A 24,164-nucleotide genomic window follows, 5' to 3' on the forward strand; every position below is an offset into this window, starting at 1 on the left:
TCATGCATCCCAAATGTCCACCTATTTTGAACAACGTGTTTTTTTCCCTCTCTGTCATCCAGGCAGCCCCCACTGCACCTCTTCCATTCCCCATTCCACTGCTCGAAACCCCACCGCCCGCAAATGCAATAAAGACAGGGTCCACCTTGTCCTTATTTACCAACCCAACAGGCCCTTAAACCAGTACATCATCCTTAAACACTTCTGCCAAATCCAATTAGACCCCACCACCAAGAACATGTCCCTCTCCCCACCCACTTCTGCTTTCTGCAAGGACCGTTTCCTCCAGCAATCCTTGGTTTGCGCCACTTTCTATAACAACACCACGCCGCAAACCCCCAGGTATCTTTCCCTGCAACCATTAAAGATGCAAAACATGCTAGCACACCACCTCTTCATCTCCATCCAGGGCCCAAACAATCCTTCTTGGTGAGACAGAGGCTCACCTGCCTCTCCTCCAATTTAGTTTACTGTATCTGATGCTCCCAACGTGGCCTTCTCTACATCAATGTGACCAACTATAAACTCTGGGCACATTTTGCTGAGCATCTCAGCCAGGCCCACAGGGGCCGACCTGACCTCCCAGTCACCTTTTAATTCTCCTTCCCACTCCCTTTCCAACATGACCATCCTTGGCCTCCAAAGATGCAAACATTTCATCTTCCTCCCAGACAGCCTACAGCCTGGAGGACTCAACATTGAGTTCTCCAATTTGAAATAACCTCCCTTCCCATCTCCCCAACTCCTTTCCTAACCCCTCCCCCTCCTTCCATTTCTCTGATCGACCCTTCCTTCCAGCTACCAACCAGATTCATTCCCCCATCGACCAACCAGGTCGTACCCTCTACCTATGTTCACCTATCCCTACCTAACCACCCCGCACCTCCCCCCCCAACTCAAAGCCATCCTCCATTTCTCCCTTTATCTGCAGCTCCCCGTACACCCACTCCCAGTCCTGAAGAAGGTTACACCTGAAACATTGACTTCTCCACTTCCCGATGCTACTTGGCTTGCTGTGTTCTTCCAGCCTCCTGCTTGTCTACCTTGGATTCCAGCATCAGCAGCTTTTTTGTCTCTAACCTTAAATCCTACTGCCCACCGAAGTGGGGTCACCCTAGTCAGCCCCGGCAACTGAACTCACTGGCAATCAATAAAATTCAGCTGGATGTTCCAGACTGTTGTATTAGGTGAGCAATAAGGTGCATGAAATATTATACTGAAGCAGTTGCTTGTTTTTTCTCCTCAATAAAGAAGGCTGCCTTCCTTACCAGTTCCCCTTAAAAGTTCAAAACAAGCTCTCTGATTTGAACAATGTGATATGGTTTTGAAAATGTTATCAGGACCAGTCTGATTTTGCCAACTATCTGTTCATCATTAGATTAGATTCTCTACAATGTGGAAACAGGCCCTTTGGCCCAACAAGTCCACACCGCCCCTCCGAAGAGAAACTCATTTCCCTGCCCTATATTTACCCCTGACTAACACACCTAACACTGTGGGCAATTTAGAGTGGCCAATTCATCTGACCTGCACATCTTTGGATTGTGGGAGGAAACCGGAGCAAACCCATGCAGACATGGAGAATGTGCAAACTCTACACAGACAGGCAGGAATCAAACCCAGGCCCCTGGTGCTGTGAGGCAGCAGTGCTAACCACTGAGCCACCGTGCCACCGTGAATTAGTTTTCAATTGCCAAAGTTCTGTGACTATTGTACCAAGTTGGAATAAGATAGTTGCTTACTGAAGATTAACTTGAAGATGTTAACACCAATCTTAAAGAAAAATGTTTCATTTTTGTCACAATCATTATGATCGTGAAATAAAATCTGTGACTATTCACTTTTCATTATTTTACAGTTAAGTGTGGCTGTATGCATTGGATTCTTAATAGCATGGACCCCGTATGCAATTACAGCAATGTGGGCAGCATTTGGGAACAGTGACAAGGTTCCACCACTAGCGTTTGCTCTGTCTGCTATATTTGCAAAATCATCTACGTTATATAACCCAATTGTACATCTGCTGTTTAAACCAAACTTCCGAAAATGTTTGAACAAAGGCATGGCACATTTACTCAATCTGTGCAGCTGGCAGAATCAACCCTGCAACAGAGGATCAGACCAGTCTGTAAAATCAGCTCGCAACCAGATCAGATTGAATTCTTGCAAGCCTCCAAGTAGATTTGTGGATCTGCAGGATGCCTACAATACATGCAGTAATACGTTTGAAAGTTTCAGTAACCATTCAAAATCTCAGAGTCCAGGAGGATCTACATGTAGAGATGGCACTGATATTTCAAGTGATAACAGTACAACACATAGTCACGTGAAAACCACTACCTTTGTGTTGGTGACTACAAACATGACACCTTCAACTGGACATATTGAGGCAGAAATTGACAAACTGCCCATCAAGCTAGGGACTAATATAACACTAATATAAAATATTGTTACCATTTTTTGTCACTTTGAACAATGAAAGTTTTGTGCAGATCTATTTAGGTTGAAAAAGCAGGTTTTAGTTTGGTAAAGATGTGTCCAAGAATCAAGAAATTACACAAATTATGTCATAAACATTGCTATTTTAGTACTATAATTCTGTATATTTGTCTTAAATTTGTAATGCGCTAACATCACAAAATTTCTATCTGAGGATTTGAACAGCCTTAAATAAGTAGGGATTGGAATTAGAATTAGCTGTATTGTCACATGTACTCATATGAGTGCAGCGAAATGTTTACAAGTTGTTGTTATGGTGTCATCTTAGGTACAAAGGTATCTAGGTACAGATTCCTGAGTACAAATTTTGAGGAAAAGAAATAGAAAACTAAATAAATAACAAGTCCAGCATTACAGACCTTTAAAAGTATAAATTCATAGTAATAAATTATAAAAGTAAGGAAATAAAACATTATGACTGTGTTAGTGTGATTGTGTCCTAATATCACACAGTATAATTGTCTACTTGCATGTAGATATATGATTAAATATTCTGAATCATGCGTGAAATTATAACTCACAACAATAGATTGGTTGTTGGGGGATAGACGGGTGAAGTAGGGAATATTTAGGTTGGAACTACTAACCAGCTCCAGTGTGCCCACTTTCAGTTCTAACAATGTCAGGATTTTAATATTTTCTAATCACCCTGTTCAGTGATGTTACTACACACATCTGGAACAGATGGGATTTGAACCTTGACCATAAATCATTATAAATTTACAGTTTACAGCTCTTCTTTTATGCACGTTTCTGTCGTTTCGTTGCATTTACGGGCAGTATGGTGGCACAGTGGTTAGCACTGCTGCCTCACTATGCCAAGGACCTGGGTTTGATTCCCGCCTCAGGTGACTGTGTGTTTGGAGTTTGCACATTCTCCCCATATCTGTGTGGGTTTCCTCCGGGTGCTCTGGTTTCCTCCCATAATCCAAAGATGTGCAGGTCAGGCGAATTGCCCATGCTAAATTGACCCATAGTGTTAGGTGCATTAGTCAGGGGTAATGGATTCTCAAGTGAACATAGCACGAACAGTCTTGTTTCTGGTATTGGGACTGGCTCTAATGCAACGAAGGATATGCCAGCTTCCAAGAGATCAATTGTGTTAGGAGATTCTGTAGTCAGCAGTACAAACAGATGTTTCTGTGGCCAGCAGAGAAAAAGCAGTATGGTGTGTTGTTTCCCTGGTGCCAGCATCAAGGATGTCTCAGAGAGGGGAGAGGGGCCAGCAGGAGATCATTGTCCACATTGAAATCAACGATATAGGAAGCGAAAAGGTTGAGACTCTGAAGGGAGATTACAGAGAGTTAGGCAGAAATTTAAAAAGGATGTCCTCAAGTGTAGTAATGTCTGGATTACTCCCAGTGCTACGAGCGAGTGAGGGCAGGAATAGGAGGATAAAGCAGATAAATGCATGGCTGAGGAGTTGGTGTATGGGAGAAGGATTCACATTTTTGGATCATTGGAATCTCTTTTAGAGTAGAAGTGACCTGTACAAGAAGGACAGATTGCATCTAAATTGGAAGGGGACTAATATACTGGCAGGGAAATTTGCTAGAACTGCTTGGGAGGATTTAAACTAGTAAGGTGGGGGGTGGGACCCAGGGAGATAGTGAGGAAAGAGATCGATCTGAGACAGGTACAGCTGAGAACAGAAGTGAGTCAAACAGTCAGGGCAGGCAGGGACAAGGTAGGGCTAATAAATTAAACTGCATTTATTTCAATGCAAGGGCTTAACAGGGAAGGCAGATGAAGGCAGGGCATGGTTAGGAACATGGGACTGGGATATCATAGCAATTCCAGAAACATGGCTCAGGGATGGACAGGACTGGCAGCTTAATGTTCCAGAATACAAATGCTACAGGAAGGATAGAAAGGGAGACAAGAGAGGAGGGGGAGTGGTATTTTTGATAAGGGACAGCATTATGGCTGTGCTGAGGGAGGATATTTCCAGAAATACATCCAGGGAAGTTATTTGGGTGGAACTGAGAAATAAGAAAGGGATGATCATCTTATTGGGATTGTATTATAGACCCCCCAATAGTCAGAGGGAAATTGAGAAACAAACTTGTAAGGAGATCTCAGCTATCTGTAAGAATAGTAGGGGATTTTAACTTTCCAAACATCGACTGGGACTGCCATAGTGTTAAAGGTTTAGATGGAGAGGAATTTCTTAAGCGTGTACAAGATAATTTTCTGATTCGGTATGTGGATGTACCTACTAGACAAGGTGCAAAACTTGACCTACTCTTGCAAAATAAGGCAGGGCAGGTGATTGAGGTGTCAGTGGGGGAGCACTTTAGGGCCAGCGAACATAATTCTATTCATTTTAAAATAGTGATGGAAAAGGATAGACCAAATCTAAAAGTTGAAGTTCTAAATTGGAGAAAGGTCAATTTTGACGGTATTACGCAAGAACTTTTGAAAGCTGATTGGAGGCAGATGTTCGCAGGTAAAGGGACAGCTGGAAAATGGGAAGCTTTCAGAAATGAGATAACAAGAATCCAGAGAAAGTATATTCCTGTCAGGGTGAAAGGGAAGGCTGGTAGGTATAGGGAATGCTGGATGACTGAAGAAATTGAGAGTTTGGTTAAGCAAAAGAAGGAAGCATATGTCAGGTACAGACAGGGTAGATCGAGTGAATCCTTAGAAGAGTATAAAGAAAGTAGGAGTATACTTAAGAGAGAAATCAGGAGGGCAATACGGGGACATCAGATAGCTTTGGCAAAGCTTTTAAAAATATGTCAAGGACAAAAGGGTAACTAGGGAGAGAATAGGGACCCTCAAAGATCAGCAAGGTGGCCTTTGTGTGGAGCCACAGAAAATGGGGGAGATACTAAATGAATATTTTCCATCAGTATTTACTGTGGAAAAGGATATGGAAGATATAGACAGTAGGGAAATAGATGGTGACATCTTGCAAAATGTTCAGATTACAGAGGAGGAAGTGCTGGATGTCTTGAAACAGTTAAAGGTGGATAACTCCCCAGGATTTGATCAGGTGTACCAGAGAACTCTGTGGGAAACTAGAAAAGTGATTGCTGGGCCACTTTCTGAGATATTTGTATCATCGATAGTTACAGGTGAGGTGCCAGAAGATTGGAGGTTGGCAAACATGGTGCCACTGTTTAAGAAGAATGGTAAAGACAAGCCAGGGAACTATAGACCGGTGAGCCTGACCTCAGTGGTGGGCAAGTTGTTGGAGATAATCCTGAGGGACAGGATTTGGAAGGGCAAGGATTGATTCGGGATGGTCTTTGTGCGTGGGAAATCATGTCTCGCAAACTTGATTGAGTTTTTTGAAGAAGTAACAAGATTGATGAGGGCAGAGCAGTAGATGTGATCTATATGGACTTCAGTAAGGCATTCAACAAGGTTCCCCATGGGAGACTGATTAGCAAGGTTAGATCTCATGGAATACAGGGAGAACTAGCCATTTGGATACAGAACTGGCTCAAAGCTAGAAGACAGAGGGTGGTGGTGGAGGGTTGTTTTTCAGACTGGAGGCCTGTGACCAGTGGAGTGCCACAAGGATCTGTGCTGGGCCCTCTACTTTTTGTCATTTACATAAATGATTTGGATGTGAGCATAAGAGGTACTGTTAGTAAGTTTGCAGATGACACCAAAATTGGAGGTGTAGTGGACAGCGAAGAGGGTTATCTCAGATTACAACAGCATCTTGACCAGATGGGCCAATGGGCTGAGAAGTGGTAGATGGAGTTTAATTCAGATAAATGTGAGGTGCTGCATTTTGGAAAAGCAAATCTTAGCAGGACTTATACACTTAATGGTAAGGTCCTAGGGAGTGTTGCTGAACAAAGAGACCTTGGAGTGTAGGTTAATTGCTCCTGGAAAGTGGAGTCACAGGTAGATAGGATAGTGAAGAAGGCACTTGGTATGCTTTTGTTTATTGGCCAGAGTATTGAGTACAGGAGTTGGGAGGTCATGTTGTGGCTGTACAGGACATTGGTCAGGCCACTGTTGGAACAGTGCATGCAGTTCTGGTCTCCTTCCTATCGGAAAGATGTTGTGAAACTTGAAAGGGTTTAGAAAAGATTTACAAGGATATTGCCAGGGTTGGAGGATCTGAGCTACAGGGAGAGGCTAAACAGTCTGGGACTATTTTCCCTGGAACATTGGAGGCTGAGGGGTGACCTTATAAAGGTTTACAAAATTATGAGGGGCATGGATAGAATAAATAGACAAAATCTTTTCCCTGGGATCGGGGTGTCCAGAACTAGAGGGCATAGGTTTAAGCTGAGAGGGGAAAGATATAAAGGAGACATAGGGGACAACTTTTTCACGCAGAGGGTGGTAATATTTGCACATCTATCTATGAACCTTCAAAAGATGATGGTCACTGTAAGGCTTTGGGCTATGCTAATTGAACAGCAAACACTTGGAGGTAGTAGTGAACCATGTACAAATACAACAGCAAAACTTTCAAATGGCAGGATTTATCACACCATTACCATAAAGAAAGTACCCAGTCAAAAACTAAGGCATACAAAATGACATAAGTTAATGGTAGACCAAAGGATTGGAAAGTTTATTAAGATGGTGAAGTTTGATGCTAAATATTGGTTTAAATAATCTTCCTTTTCCCTTTTCCCTGTTATAATGACCAAATTGTATCCTTCAAGGATCGCACGTGTACTTTATCTACTCTATTTTGTTAAACTTGATTGTTTTATATTTCTTGCCAATTTACTTTCATAATAAGTTTTCTCTCTGTTTATTAGCCTTTTAGTCATCCGCAGCTCATTCCTAAAATCCGCTGACCTACTCTTAGTTAATGCCATTTTATATGCCTTGGTTTTTGATTAGATACTTTCTTTTATGGTAATGGTGTGAGAAATCCTGCCATTTGAAAACCCTGCTGTTGTATTGGTACATGGCTCACTAAACAAACCCACACTAAACATAATCACCATTATCTTTTGAAGATTCATAGAATTATGTAGATGGGGGACTGGTGAATTCTAAATCAAAGGAGGTTTTCAGTAAATGAGAACATAGCATTCAACTCTTAAGGACAAGTCTGGGAACTATAGACCAGTGAGCTGGATATTGGTGGTGGGCAAGTTGTTGGAGGGAATCCTGAGGGAGAGGATGTACATATTTTTGGAAAGGCAAGGCCTGATTAGGGATAGTCAACATGGCTTTGTGTGTGGGAAATCATGTCTCACAAACTTGATTAAGTTTTTGTGAAGAAGTAACAAAGAGGATTGATGAGGGCAAAGCAGTGGACATGATCTATATGGACTTCAGTAAAATGGTCAACAAGGTTCCCATGGGAGACTGGTTAGCAAGGTTAGATCTCATGGAATACAGGGAGAACTAGCCATTTGGATGCAGAACTGTCTCAGAGGTAGATGACAGAGAGTGGTGTGGAGGGTTGTTTTTCAGACTGGAGACCTGTGACCAGTGGAGTACCACAAGGATCAGTGTAGGATTCATCTTTTCATCATTTATATAAATGATTTGGACGTGAGCATAACAGGTATAGTTAGTAAGTTTGCAAATGACACCAACCTTGGAGTTGTAATGGACAGCAAAGGGGGTTACTTCTGATTACAATGGGATCTTGATCAGATAGTCCAATGGGCTGAGAAGTGGCAGATGGAGTTTAATTCAGATAAATGTGAGGTGCTGCATTTTGAGAAAGCAAATCTTAGCAGGACTTATGCACTCAATAGTAAGGAGTTTTGCTGAATAAAGAGACCTTGGAGTGCAGGTTCATAGCTCCTTGAAAGTGGAGTCACAGGTAGATAGGATAGTGAAGAAAGCGTTTCGTATGCCTTCCTTTATTGGTCTGAGTACTGAGTATTGGAGTTGGGAGGTCATGTTGCGGCTGTACAGGACATTGGTTAGGCCACTTTTGAAATATTGCATGCAATTCTGGTCTCTTTCCTATCGGAAAGATGTTGTGAAACTTGAAAGGGTTCAGAAAAGATTTACAAGGGTGTTGCCAGGGTTGGAGGATTTAAGCTGTAGTGACAGGTTGAATAGGCTACGGCTGTTTTCCCTGGAGTGTTGGAGGCTGAGGGGTGACCTTATAGAGTTTTATAAAATCATGAGGGGCATGGATAGAATAACTAGCCAAGGTATTTTCCCTGGGGTGGGGAAGTCCATAACTAGAGGGCATAGGTTTATGGTGAGAGAGAAAAGATAAAAAAGAGACCTAAGGGGCAACCTTTTCACACAGAGGGTGGTACGTGTATGGAATGAGCTGCAGAGCAAGTGGTGGAGGCTGGTATGATTGTAACATTTAAAAGGCATTTGGGTGAGTATATGAATAGGAAGGGTTTGGAGGGATATAGGCTAGGTGCTGGCAGGAGGGACTAGATTGGGTTGGGATATCTGGTCGGCATGGACAGGTTGGACCGAAGGGTCTGTTTCCATGCTGTACATCTCTATGACTGTACTGTAATTAAATTCCAATTTTTAAAAATGTTCATAAATTTGAGTAGAAAAACAATAAGTTTGTGCACAAATAGTCAAGTATCTCTGTCAGTGCTGAAACAATTTCTACCTTGAATACATGTTGATGAGAAATTGCTGATCATATCTAATTTGGATTTTAAATTTCCTACTTACTGATGAATTCTTCATTTATAACAAGTTAATTCATGCTGGTTGTGTGACCAGCTGAGTTATGACATTTGGTGGGTTTGTGATTCTCAAACTCACTTGAAATCTGAGATCAGGAATTTGCCTAAATTGCTGCAGTGACAGAACCATGTCGAATTTCCATGATTGGTTGAAGAAGTGATCTTTGCAAATAGTTTTTAACTATAAAAAGACCAAATCAGGTTAATGCCAGCCTCTGCTTTAAAATGTATGATGTTAAAATAGTCATGGAGTGAAATTTATAAAACATATGCAAACATGTTGTAAAATTAATAAAACATGAATAAGAAATAACAGGGATTAAAACAAGATGAGAAAGATAGGAAAGATGGACATAATCTAGGGGATAAGAAAAGACAGTGAAAGCAGAAAAGTATTTGATATTCACAATTTGTGCTAATTTATATTTTGACAATAGAACAATAAAGTTAGTACTTCTAGCATTATTGTTACTATAATAAAATGATTCATACGCATCACAGTGTCTCAGCTGAAATTTTATGCAGCAGTACAGAACTTCTTGGTACTGATGGTGTTGTAGGGATTAAAGTGACAGTAAAGATTAATGATTGCAGTGAATTATACAGCAGCAATGATTAATATTTGGGCTCTTGGGTCTTTCAGACACCTGGAAACGATTACAGAGCCATTGGTTAAGCCACCATGATGACTTGTACTTGGAAATTAAGTATCATAATGAGCCACAATTCTGGCACGTTTAACAATTTCCCTTGGAGTTTAGGTAACAGTGAACACATCACAAAATAATTATACTGTGGACTTTCCCACAAGAGTCTGTATTGTTAACTAGATTCAAATGGCTACAGGTAATCCCAGTCAATCGGATGAATTTTCCATTAATTCAATGCAGAGGTGCTGTATTTTACACAGAAAATGATCTTCTTGAAGACTGCCAAGCTCCCAGTTCAATGTATGACTCTTTATTGTTCATTAACATTCATTTCTGTTCGGAAAAGTAAGTTCTGTACTGGTGTCCACAACACCTAACGGTGAGTCACAAGCAGCAGGCATAAATATCAAAATATACTTGGCAGGTTTTCACTAACCATTGAGAGGTCATTTTATTTTGCTAGACTCTTCTGGCAATTGTTCCTAATCTACCCTTACAATTTTACATTGAATATGCTCCCAGCTATGCATGACCCATGAAGCAGGAGCCAGCTTGTATTAATACTGAGAAAACTATAAGGGCTGGGTTTTTATTCTATGTAAGCAAATGGGTTTTGAGTGAGGTTACAATGAGCAATGTTTCTGTCACCGTTGTGCTAAAGTTAGTTGGACTAAATAACTTATTACACTGTTGTAGCATGCAAGGGATAAGCATCTCAACTCTCTCTCCATTTGATTTGATTTGATTTGATGAGTAACTATAGTTTTTGATGATAGGAACATAAACCCCATTAATGTGTGTTGCACTGTTGGAACATATTTATTATGGAAATAGCAATCTGATATTGTCATAATGCACTGAAAACTATGGAATATTGGCTTAATTATAATCCATAAATCTTCTTCTAATAGATTTCACCACTTTTCCTCTCTAAAATGTGATTTTATATGTTGAAGAGGGTCAAAGGGTTAAATTCTCTTTCAGTGTCTTTTTTTGTATCTTTAACTATTTTTCTACCTTTATGTGTCTGATTGAAGAGAATCCAAATTTATGATTCCGGAGATAACTTCTCATCTACAGTGTTTTTAGAAAGGGTTCAACTGCTATACTGCAATGATAAAGTAGGATTCATACTGGTGTTCTGTTATAATCACCTAAACTGACTGCTGAATTATGAACAGCATTAAACTTCCAATTGTGTCCTAATAATAGTAATAAAATGAACTCAAACCTTTTGGTGGAAACTCAGTTATTTTTATTAATTTCCTTTAGGGAGGCAAAGTTGCTTGCACAAATGTAGATTTGCTAAAGTCATTCAGATCCTCAAAACAATAAACCTCACTCAGTGATCAACGTTAAATGCCAAGCTCAGCAGCAATTCTGGACTAATGTGAAGACTTATTGAAGTGGCTTCAACTGAAGCAAAGTAACTGGCACTTCATTAGTTTCACAAGCTTACAGTATAACATTAAAATTGAAATTTCCCAGATGTTAACTCCAACTTTTCTGGATCTTTACCTTTTCTGGGTGATTCTCATGACCTTGCAAGGAATAGTAGTTCTCACTTATACTTCTCAGTCAAGACCTGGTGTTTATGTCTTAGCTGGTATGCTGACTTGGGAGGAATATCAGTCTTCAAATGGTATATACACCCACTGAATAGTAATTAGTTTCAAGCGGTGTGGGATGTGCTGCAGCACAGTTTCACCAGAATGATGCCTGGGTTGTAATTGCAGTGACCCAGCTGTATTCCCAAAATTAGAGATGCAAAGCAAATGGCTGTGAATTTCCGGCACTGAAGGGGGTAAAACTAGTGAAAGGCCTCCTACTTAAACCTCTAATTGTAAAGAATTCTTAAACCAATTGGCCAATTAACAGCTGGCAGGCATGGTCACTGATCACTCTACACCTGGAAGTGGGATTTGAGGTAGTGGGCATGGCAACCCCAGGCTCAGATGACAATGCTGTCACCACATTTCACAGGTTCCCAGCCCTGGTTCAAAAGAGGTCAGTAAAAATCTGACACTATGTCAACTCCTGCCAACATCCATCAGTGTGTAACTCCTGAATGTCCATTAGTGTGTAATCCCTGAATATCCAGAGTCTGTAAAACACGCAACATCCCACAGTGTGTAACTACCCACTACCCAGCTGTATGTGAACCCTGTATCATTCCGCAGCCAGGACTACCACAATATCTAGCAACCTGTGATCACCTGACAGCAAGGTGTATTTAATACCTGTCCCTAGTATCTAGAGGCCTGTGAGACCCCATCACCAACAGCCAGCAATGTCAGATCCTCAACCCCAGCAGCCACCATACTCACACAACAAACAGGGTCCTCTCAAAGCAGTCAGAGTGGAAACCACGAGGTCACATGGGAGAAGCAAGATTCCATGTAGTTCCATGAAGCAGTGGCCAATCACCCAGTGTTCTCCACCATGCTTTTTAGACAAGGTGGGTGGTTTCACTCCACAGAAATAAAGAAGGAGTTCTGTCCAATTAACCAAACAAACCTGGATGGTTGAAATAGAGGAGATCAGATGCCATGCAATCGAAAGGGGAATCTGGTTGCAGTTTCACATAGAGATCACCGACCTTCTTTGATCTGCTAGGGGGCATGTCAGTCCCCTTTGTGGGGGCAGCAAATGGATCGGTCAGGGTGTAGATGCTGGGAAGGGGAGGCCTACTCTGATGGCTACAGTATCCCCTGAGGAAGGAATTGCTGTTGTTTGTCAGGGGATGCCAGTCACATACCATCAATCCTGATATGGTTGCACAAGTGTCCACCTGCGAACCATTGGTCACAGACCTATCCACAAATGTGATTAGACATTATGTCTGCTCTCTGACAGCCCATCCTTAAGATTATTCTTCTGTATTCACCCAGAAGTGGAGGGCCCAAAACATTGGAGAGAGAGCGAGAGAAAGAGAGAGAGAGAGAGAGCCCAGATTAATTCAATCGAGCCCAATTATTGCAATCCCAACTCCCAGGCAGGAGCATGTTTTGTAGCTGGAAGAGTATCAGGACAGTCACTCCAATGCAGACTATGAGGCTGAAGTTCAATTACCTCATGGGAGAAGGCTCAGGGTGACCTGGAACATGGCGTTCATGTGTCTTCTAATGTACAGACATCAGTATGAAATGAGGTTGATCCTGTGGGTTTCTGTAGACTGAGCCTGATCGTTCTGTTCTCCAACCACAAGAACAGAGAGATGGAATCTCTGGGGGACACTCACACCTGAGGAAGTGCAGCATGCCTTACAGAGTTCAGGTCATATCATTCACCTCACTTTTCATCAATGTAGATATTTGAAGTCAGACTCATAACCTTGTTCAATCCACGACATATATGCTGACCTGCTGTCAAAAGCTATGACAATTGAGGCCATGAAGAGTCAGAGGACTGTAGGTGGTCAGGATTACACTGATCCCTTTGCTGATGAATTGCCTTGGGAGCTATCTGTGAGGCAACAGATGCTGATTGTCCAGATTCATCTGCATGAGGATCTGGTGGATATTCTAGTGAGCATCCAGACCTTGGTTTGGACAGAGGAGAAACCCATCAGCCCCAGAGTGCAACTTCCCATCCCCATCTGTGCTTGTAAGCCGGTCCATAATGAGGTTCCATCCATTAGAAACTCTATATGGAGGCCCAGATAGGGCACACCAGTCAGCCAGTGGGATATGGGACTGCAAAAAGAAGAATTGTGCTCCTGCGATTGATTCTGGATACACTGACTGTGATATTTTGTGTTTCCATATAAATGCTAAAGCATGACTAATAGACTCCATCAGACACTGCAAGAAGGAACGAGGGATACATTGTTTTGTTCAAAATTGCTGAACTTTGAGAAGTAATTGTCTTTAGGTTATCTTATCAGGAAAGGCTTTAACGATAAGCCTTAAGATACTGAAGATGCAGATGCAGAGCACTTAGCGTGTCCCCTTGAGACTTGAGAAGCACAACTACTTTTTCAGTCATAACCAAAGCATTCAGGCTACAAATCTGGGCAATTGAATCAAAACTGAGATTGGCCAAAGAACATCAGTTGGGGAGACAAAAACAGGAAGTACTGGAGAAACTCTATATATTTGGCAGCATCTGTGGTAAGCGAAACAGTTCGCATTTCACCTCCCATGTAGCTCTTGTTACAACTAGGTGAGGAAGAATGATTTGCCTCCTTTTTTTTAAACCCTCTCTTGGCTGATGACAACTTAGAGTTAAGGAGAAATTTCTTCAGACAGAGAGTGGTGAATCTATGGAATTCATTGCCACAGAAAGCTGTGGAGGCCAGGTCATTGACTATATTGAAGACAAAGAGAGTTAAGTTTTTGATGGCCAAGGGAATCAGAGGTTGGGGGTAGAAAGCGGGAAAATGGGGTTGAGAAATTTATCCGCCATGATTGAGTGGCAGAGTAGTCTTGATGGGCCAAATGGTCTCATTTCCGCTCCTTTGGTCTTATGGTTATAATATTTTTGCTTCATTTTAGCATGAACCTATATCAAATGACAATAAAAGAATGATTACTTCTGAATGAAGGAGCCAATAGCAAGGCTTTGACTGAAAGAAAAATGAATTTTATTACCAATGAACCCCAATGAGTTTAAAAAGGAATGAGCATCTGGTTAGAGTCAGGAAGACTAAAGGCCACTAAGTTTAAATGTGCTCACAGTCCTTGGGTGTTAGATTTTTAACCTGAGAACACAGTTGCTTATTTGTTGACTGCTATCCCAAGCAGTGACAAATCTGCACCAGGCATGACATCACTGTCTCTCCCAGCAATGGTCAAAACCCATCCCTCTGCACCTTTGAGTCCAATCACATTTGACTACAATGAAAGTGGTGGCATGGTTTATTTTCCCCTAATTTTCCACTATGAGGGATTGCCAGAATTATAGTATGCTCTGCATTTCTGAAGAATTTCTGATCAGAATTACCCGTCTGAAAGGCAGAGCATTTTTGTAGCATGTAAAAGGAGCTACCTGATGGTGACTGTTACTCTTTGGAAAATCCAGCCTTTCGAGTCTGCCAAACATATCAGTTCTGTTTGAGGATTTTGGGAAGACTGTAGAAGGGAACTGTTCAAGGTTGGGAGAAATACAAGGTGAGAAGATGTGTTGAGATGATTTCTAGAGAGGGTGAAGTCAGTGACAGTCCTGGAAACAGTAGACTTGAAACATCAGGACGAGGTATCTGCCCTCAAATTGCACTTTTGAATTTTGTGCCGAATGTCAATCATTGAGGCCAGAAATTAACATGGATCTGACCAGATGTAAATAAACTTGCAGGTTCAAATTGGTCTCGAGGTTTTCTTTCTCCTCAGAAATACAGATAACCAGGCCCTGTGAGCAGCAGGGCGTCTTGGTTCAGGTTTTCACGTTGACATTCCTAAATTGGCAGAATGATGTCCTGTGCACCTAATCTATGCAAGTGTTTAGAAAGAATGAGGAAGTGCCCTCAGTGTGAACACAATCTAAAGTGTTTCCCTCAAGCGGGGAGGGAAATGACTATCCTAATATCTTGAAGTTTGTCCTGTATTCAAAGATTAAAAATTCAAACAAATTATTGTTGTGGGATAACTTAAAAGGCCCTTCAAATGAAGTATATTAACAAGTGTGTGGAGAGTGGGACAGTTCTGGTCAGCTAGCAGTCTTCAACAGATAGCTCCATTCTTCAGATGGAAGACAGACATGGAGAAATGGCAGAAAAGCCAGGGAAGAATGGACAGGGAGGTTCTGAAGAAGGGTCACTGGATATGAAATGTTACCTCTGATTTCTCTTCACAAATACTGCCAGACCTGCTGAGCTTTTCCAGCAACTTCTGTTTTTCTTTTTGAAAGGAAGAGTGGCCTTGCCTTTGGCTAGACAGCAGGATGCTGCTATCACAAGCTACTGAGAGGAACATACTCTGTGCCAACGGTCTACTTGTCCTCTAGTATCGTTAATATACCCTCAACTGTCACAGTTTGTATACTTAGTTTGAATACAAAGACAACAATCTTAGATTACAGTTAACTAAGTGGACATTGTTATTAAGGGAAGCCAGAAGTCACAAAGGCATTGGCATTTGATAGGAATATCTGATAGAGAGTCTGACTGAGTAAATAGGCACGACTGGAGCGAGAGATATCCAGGGAGTTGCAGAACAGTGTGATAGATTTGCAGCATCTAACATATCAAACATTCTTAGAAACATATGCTTCAACATCATCCCACCTTGTGCAGATGATCCCTTCATTCCAGGAATCAATTTATGTATCCTTCTCTGAACTATTTCTGATATAAATTTGTCTTTCCTGAAAGAAGGATAACAATACTGTATGCAGTACTTCACACATGGCCCTTGTCTGGTGTTTTACATACATCAGTTTATTTGTTCTTAGATAAGCTTCAGTAATTTATTGTGTTTATATGAACCATGCTTTAAAAACATCTACAGCTCCAAATGACCAGAGTTTTCAAAGCAGACTGGTGTTCTTCATTGGACCAAATAAATACTTCTGCTCCTAGAAACTTGGGATCTACTTCTGAGCATTGAAAACCAACTCCTATCCCATTAAATAAGGTAAAAGTTTTCATTCCTTCTGATTGTCATTACTTAAAATAGCCTTGTCTTGAGAAACTATAAAATAATTTGAGAGATGAGATTTATTAATTTCCTCTATTATTCATAGGCTCCAAAAAGTAAATGAGACACAATTAGGAATGTTCAGATCCAAACAAAGGAAAGTCCATTATTAGTATGAATATGGGATTTGAGAATTAATCTTAGTTGTGAACATCTGTTGGTTCTGTCCTCTATCCCAGCAAGATATTACCTTGCAATACTACTTTGGATCATAAGACTAATAAGCCAAACAGTCAGAGGAGTTATTTTATTCGTTAATAAAACAGACTACCTAATTTTGAATTATTTAGCATTATGGTCTAGAGAGGTTTTTGACCCAAATTTACTGACTCATTTCCCTGACTGGTTAATACTGAATACTATCCCTCACCCATTTGCTCAAACTAAATCCTCCTGAATTGGACCTGGTGCTATCCTTAGCTGTATGTGTGGATACTGTAGGCAATCATCACGATGCCTCAGTGGTTAGCACTGCTGCCTCACAGCATCAGGGTCCCAGTTTCAATCTCAGGCTTGGGTGACTGCGTGGGTTTGCTCCGGTTTCCTCCCACAGCCCAAAGATGTGCCGGTCAGGTGAATTGGCTATGCTAACATTGCCCATAATGTTAGGTGCATTAGTTAGAGAGAAATGGGTCAGTGTGGACTTGTTGGGTCAAAGGGCCTGTTTCCACACTGTAGGGAATCTAAGTTAATCAACCTAGAATAGTTGTCTGGTGACACCATGCAATATGCAGAGCCAAAACCCAATTGATACTCACTAAATGATAAAGGATTACTGAACTAAATTTAGCTCAAAAAGAAAAGCCTTTTCAATGTTATTGGAATAAAACACTGTTGCCAAAATGTTTCTTTTCCTTTAATGAATAAGATATGCATTTGCACAGTAGTGTTTAGCATATAGTATTTCGAGTCATATTACAACTTTCTGGCTAACTTGTATTGCTTTGTAATTTAAAGCTAAAAATAAAAGTTTAAATACTGCCATCTGCTGTGCTGAAAGGTATTACCAAATCCAAAAGGATTGGAAACCTAACAACTAGGTGGTTTTATGCTGAATATTTAATTGTCTTTTCCTTGTAGATTGCATTGATTAGACAACTCTCTTACTATTGCAAGGCTTGCTAGAAATGAAAAGCTCTCCAAACATGTAAATGAACAACCAAATTATCAAAGAGCTATGCAACACTAATTAGATTAGATTAGATTCTCTACAGTGTGGAAACAGGCCCTTTGGCCCAACCAGTCCACACCGACCTTCCAAAGAGTAACTCACCTACACCCATTTTCCCTCTGACTAATTGACCTAACACTATGAAGCAATTTAGCATGGCCAATTCACCTGATTTGCACATTTTTGGACTGTGGGGGGAAACTGGAGCACCTGGAGGAATCCCACACAGACACTGGGAGAATGTGCAAACTCCACACAGACAGGCACCCGAAGATGGAATCGAACTTGGTACTCTGGTGCTGTGAGGCAGCAGTGCTAACCACTGAGCAGTACATTGTGAGGAATTCTCCTATACTATGGACTATTCATTGAATAATCAAGTACAGGGAGACAATCCTTTATCTAAAATCCCAAAATCCGAAAAGCTCCAAAGTCTGAAGGTTTTTTTGTGAAGTTTTTTTTCTCATTAATAAGGTTATTTGGTGTATAAAACAGTTAACCCAAGTCAACACCCACTCGATGCGTGTCACTCAGATCCGACACTGGGGGAGTGACCCAGCACCAGCAGGCCTCGTTTCTGTTTCAGGGCATGTTTTACTCAGCGAGTATGCTCCTTCGGTAAGAGTTTTAAAAAATTCACCAAACTGTCATTTATTCTGAAATTTGAAAAATTCTGAATTCTGAAAACCAGCTGGTCCTGAGCATTTTGGATAAAGGATTGTGCACCTGTATTTTAATTTGATAGCAAGAAATTGTATTTATTTAGCACTTTGCGTATTCTTGAGATTTATCAAAATGCTTCACAGCTATGGCAGTGCTTTCGAAGCTTAATATCTTTGTACAAAGAAATGACAATTTTATTCTGCTCAATGCAAGGTCTCACAAATGCCATTCTGACTAATGGCTATATAATTTATTTCGATGCTGCTAGTTGATAGAAACACAAGCATTTACAGAATGCTTTTCGTACCTACTCCTAGATATTTCAAAGTACAATAAATAATTTGAGCACAATCACTATTGTAATGCAAGAAACACAGCAGCCAATTTGCAGACAGCAAGCTCCAACAAAAGAAAAAGTGATAACAAGACAAATTTGTTTTGCTGAAGATGACTGAGGGAAATATCTTGACCAAGCCCTAGTGGATAAATCTTATGCTTTTCTATGACAGAATGTCAAAAAGAATCTTTTTACATTCTGCCTCAGTTTAACATCTCCCCAAAAAAACAAATTTTGAACAGTGTAACTCTTCCTCATTCTTCCCCCAGGAATGTCAGGTTTGAATTTTTTTCCCCCAAGTCCTGAAATAGACTTGAATCTGAAACCTTGCAACTGACAGAAAGTGCTACTAACTGAGGCACCACTGACAATAATAGTTGAGGTTTTCTCCATCACAGATATCAGTCTTCAGACAATTCAATTCAATCCACATGATTAAAAATAAGTCTGAGGGTAGTTCAGCCAAGAAAACGTATGAGCATTGACAACATCCCGATTATAGGACTGAAGACTAGTGGTTCAGAAATAGCAGCGTCCTTTATTGCTGTCCCAACATAGCAACAACACCAGCATCTACCCAACAACATGCAAAATTGCCCAGGTATGTTCACCCATGAAATATATAGCACATTCAATCCAAGTAACAACTAACTATCTGATCAGTCTACTGTCAGTCAGCTACAAAGGGTTGGAAAGTGGACAGGCAGGAGGCTGGAGGAACACAGCAAGCCAGGCAGCATGAGGAGGTGCAGAAGTTGAGGTTTCGGGTGTAACCCTTCTTCTGCACCTCCTGATGCTGCCTGGCTTGGTATGTTCCTCCAGCCTCCTGCCTGTCTTCTTTGGATTCCAGCATCTGCAGTTTTTATTATCTCTGGAAAAGGGGTGGAAGGCAGTTGACAATGAATGCTGTTAAGCGGCATTTAGCAACAAACAATTGTCTGTTTGGATTCAATGGTTGAAATATGTATAACCGCCCTCCTAACCTGCAATCCTCTTCCTGACCTCTCCGCCCCCACCCCACTCCGGCCTATCACCCTCACCTTGACCTCCTTCCACCTATCCCACCTCCATCGCCCCTCCCCCTAGTCCCTCCTCCCTACCTTTTATCTCAGCCTGCTTGGCTCTCTCTCTTATTCCTGATGAAGGGCTTATGCTCGAAACGTCGAATTCTCTATTCCTGAGATGCTGCCTAATCTGCTGTGCTTTGACCAGCAACACATTTGCAGCTGTGATCTCCAGCATCTGCAGACCTCATTTTTTACTACCATATGTATAAAGAACCAAATTCCAGAGGTGATGATAGAGTGACTGCCCTTCATATCAAGACAACATTTGACAATGACATCATTTAGCCTCAGCAAAATGAAGTCAATTGGTATCAGGAAAACTTTCCTTGGTTAAAGGATCATGTCTCACGCAAAAGGAAGATTGTTGCAGCTACCACAGCAATTCAGATGTCAGTGGTCTGTAATTTGCTTACAAACATTGAGTATTGTTATTTTGATGCTTTGCAGTTGTAGAAAGGGACATTTTGAATAACAGTCAATTTGGAAGGTCCTTGAAGAGTTTCTTTCTTCCTTTATTATAAAAATGTAATGTTTTACCTATTTAACTTTCAGAACAAAGTTTAAATCTAGGGCGTGAATTTCCCAGTGTCTGAACAATATGGCTGATGGAAAAGGTAGGATAACATAAAGGGAACGGAAAAGTAGATTCATAATGTCAAAAAAGGGTCATATTTTCCCCTTAAGATAGCTAGATGGGAACCTCACTGGAAGTGGTGAGGGCCTGATTTGAATGCATTACTTTTGTCAAATTTATAGGAATGTTACTGTTTTTCCCAAGTACCAGTAAGAAACTAGACCATTCTGATGCCTCACTTTAAAGAGAGAGTAGTAACCTGGCAGCTAAAGCTTGCTCCCACCTTCACCAGCCCCTATGTTGGCCAATATTTCTCAACATCTCAGGGCTTGTTCCACAGGCAGAAATCACCTGTATCCTCTGTCCATGGATGTACACATTGGCAAAGCAACAGCTTTGCATCAGGATAGCCTTCCTGAATAACTTACAGTTCAGTTCAGCACTGTTACCACAATTTGGAGTCCACTGACACCCTGAATTGCAATGTTCCTGCTAGGTTGTCTTGTGTGCAGAGGTAGACACTGATCATGTACATTGGAACAAGGTGCATCGCAGCACCTTATCTTGCTCGCTTACTTTGCTTTTACTTGGACACTCAGCTGCTCTATCTTTCCTTTTTGACAGGCAGAAAGCCAGGCAGCTTGTCACGTTTTCCATCACCAGAAGGCCAAGGAGGTGGACATGTTAATGTACAGTACAGTATTACATCAATGTCACACCTACAGCATATGCCAGTAACTTAAGCAACAAACACAATGCATACATTTCAACCAATTGACCGTGTGTGAAGGTGTAATGGTAGTAGTTCTTAAGTCAGTCAAGGGGGACTATGGTCTGACAGAAATCCCGATCATTCCCAATCAGGGAAAATACTGATGGGACCTGATTGAGTTAGTAGAAAGTACAAAAGGCACAAGGGTTAGTAGATATTTTGGGAGGAATAAATAACCTGCTTTCAATCAGTATTATAGTTTTATATAAAGGAAACTCAAATGCACAGAATTAGTAATTTCAAAATTTATTTTAAATTTTATATCCCCATATTTAACATCTCTTTTGAAGTGTGAAAATAGCATATAAAAACATAAAAGGAGAACTTTTCTTATATAGACAAAACATTCCATAGAAAATAACAAAAATGATTATTCACAGGCCTAAATATTCTAGAAATGCATCTTAGTCAAAGCTATGAATTAGCCACAACGTTGTACATGGAAAGTAAAATGCTGCAAAATACAATGCTGACAAACTAAATCAACCCACATCATTACAAGTTTAATTCAGGTTTTAAAACTTAGTGCATAAAAGTGTAAATGAGAAAGAATATCACCCAGAAGCTGTGCAGCCATAGAGGCAATGTCATGACTACTGCATCGTTGGCTTAGTTTTCAGCTTTCCCCAAAGTTGTATCTGTTTAGAACACTAAGGCCTCCTGCTTGTACTTCCATGGTCTAGAAGGAGCTTTGCAGCTTAGGTGTAAAGGAAGATCTAACACACCAGTCAGTGATTAAAGAGTTGAGACTCCAACCAAACCAAAAGGAAAGTCGAGATACTCATCACTTGCAAACACTCCAAGATATACTACATTTTGTGAAAACACCATATCTCTGTTTCAAGTCACAGCAAAGAGCTGCTATTTAGAAAAAAATAAATCCAACTTATATTGGGAAGGTGAAATACTTAAATCTTCATTGATTGGTAAGGAAACGATGATCTATTTAGATAACATTGCTCAAATATTTCAGTCCTATTGTTATTACATATACTAGGAAACCAGCTTATGATGATTCATATGGACAAAGTTAAAACCTAAAACCACCAAGTCTTTTTTGAAAGTATCTGACAAAAGACAATTTAAAAGTTCAGCTATTTCCCAATTTTATAAGGCCCAAAAAAGTTGAATTACAAAATACTGTTTGACAATCTTCTTCCAGTTCATCGCATAATATTTCTAAAATTGGAGATTCAATTACAATATTAATGATAATAAGCTTAATTCAGCAAAAAAAAACTTATCTAAAAAAGAGATTAGTAGAAAAAACGGACAACAGGAAACGTACCGTACTGTGTTAGCTGGTATCACTTTGGACAGTTCTGACTGATCTGCTTTGTATCTCAAGCAATTTCTGTTTTTGTTTTCACATGAGTGATAAGTAATTAAGTATAAATCCAAATGCTTGAATCATGCAACATACATGCAAAAGATTAATAAAGATAGCACTGGAAGTAATATTAGATGGAACAGTAAAATGTCTACAACAGGAAGAAAAGATTTGAGACACACAAGGCATGAGGGATCATGCACAGAATATGCTGCCTACTGAGTACATATTTAATTCAGATACTTGTAAATGAGCACATAAGTTTTCAGTAATATCCCATTATTACTTCAATTTTTAATTGTGAATTATTTTCACTTTATATAGGACTTGTGGCATTTGTAGATTTGCTTACAATCAAGTTCTTTACAACATTGCTTGCCCATAAACAGTTAACACAAATCAGATTTATGGCTGAGGTAGTGGAATACAATTTTTCCACACCTGTAAAAAAGTGTAATTGCCCGTATGACAATAAATATTTCATCTGAAACATGATCAAATATTAAGGAAACACACAGTAAATTTGGCAAGCTAAAGTAATATGCAATCTTTTGCTGGTTCGTTTGATTAAGTGAAGCAGATTTATAATTTTAATATTATTTCTTTAAGATTATTTTTCTAAAAGTGGTAAATAAAAACTAACCGCACCTTAAATTACCTAAATGCTCCACATTTCTCTATATTGGTTCCTATATTCAAGAAAGTCAAATTTCACATCAATATTGGAAATATTACAATGGCAGACAGACAAATGCTTAGAATGATAAATGTTTACTTTGATCAATATGGTCTCAATGGTGAAAATACCATCACAATGAATAGGTTTGAGCAAATGCTTGTTGGTACAGATATATTCTACAAATACAATACTCATAAATAAAATATCCAGTTCTAAATATTTCTATAAACATTTGTTTTAATTACTTCAAACTCAATATTTTTTAGAAATATGTTCATGGATATTTAAATTTCAACAGATCATGTCTTTGATAAATAGAAATTTTAATTTTCCACAAAAACCCCAAAATTAAATATACAATCAACAACAAATCAAACCTGCTTATCACAAACATTTGTGACGGGGTAGAGAATTAGACATAACTAAATTCACCATTTTAACTTCGTGCTGTGTTGTTATGATTATTAATTGTCACAACTTTTCAGAAGAATCTTACCAACGACTCTATTTGAGTACGTGTAGCAACTGACTGTAAAGCTGAAAATCATGTTTTAGCTTTGTAAGGCCTCTTTGCTTGATGACCCTCTTCAGTAAAACAGCCAATAAGACAGCATTTTAGACAATGAGGGAAATAAGACAGGAAATGAGCAACTGAGAAGCCTGAAGATAGTGACAATAAAGGAAGATTTAAAAAGGTAACTAGTTCGACATTTTAGGAAAATTAGATGATAGGAGATAGTGAAATGAACTTTGTATTGGCATGAGTAAATCAAGACATAATACAATAGCTGATGAATTTGTGCTTAGCAACAAAGGTGGGAAAATATGCCTGAATTATGAAGGCTGGAATTACGTTTTTCAGTAACTATGGAAAGAGAAATGAGTTAGTGTTGCAGATCAATTCTGAAGAAGATTTCTTGATGTGCCTTTTGCTCCTCTCTCCACAGGGAGCAACAAGCGAGTATTCCAGTAGTTGTATTTTTCAGATATACAGTACCCACTGTATATTGTTTTTATGTAAGCTGTCTCTAAGTTAAGCATTCTGGTAAGTTGAGAGAGAAAATACACTAATCTTTGAGTCCTCCTTATAATAAGGAGATGTTAAAATAAGGTAAAATCACCATAGTCCAAGAGGACCATCAGGATATTTTCTCATTAGAGAGGTATGACTGGTGG

The 24,164-nt window shown here is 40.0% G+C and overlaps 1 protein-coding gene across 1 annotated transcript in view; it reads left to right on the forward strand.

Moving 5' to 3' along the window:
* LOC132822652 (opsin-5-like) overlaps window positions 1-8,731 on the forward strand; it is a gene marked incomplete at its 3' end in the record, with an annotated part of 57,209 nt that extends 48,478 nt beyond the window's left edge. Inside the window, exons 6-7 of the mRNA XM_060835899.1 lie at window positions 1,859-2,350; window positions 8,687-8,731. Coding sequence (XP_060691882.1) covers window positions 1,859-2,350; window positions 8,687-8,731 — 537 coding nt within the window. The remainder of the gene's footprint in view (window positions 1-1,858; window positions 2,351-8,686) is intronic.
* Window positions 8,732-24,164: the final 15,433 nt, after the last annotated feature.

The sequence above is a fragment of the Hemiscyllium ocellatum genome, chromosome 15, assembly GCF_020745735.1.
Source record: "Hemiscyllium ocellatum isolate sHemOce1 chromosome 15, sHemOce1.pat.X.cur, whole genome shotgun sequence".
NCBI lineage: Eukaryota > Metazoa > Chordata > Chondrichthyes > Orectolobiformes > Hemiscylliidae > Hemiscyllium > Hemiscyllium ocellatum.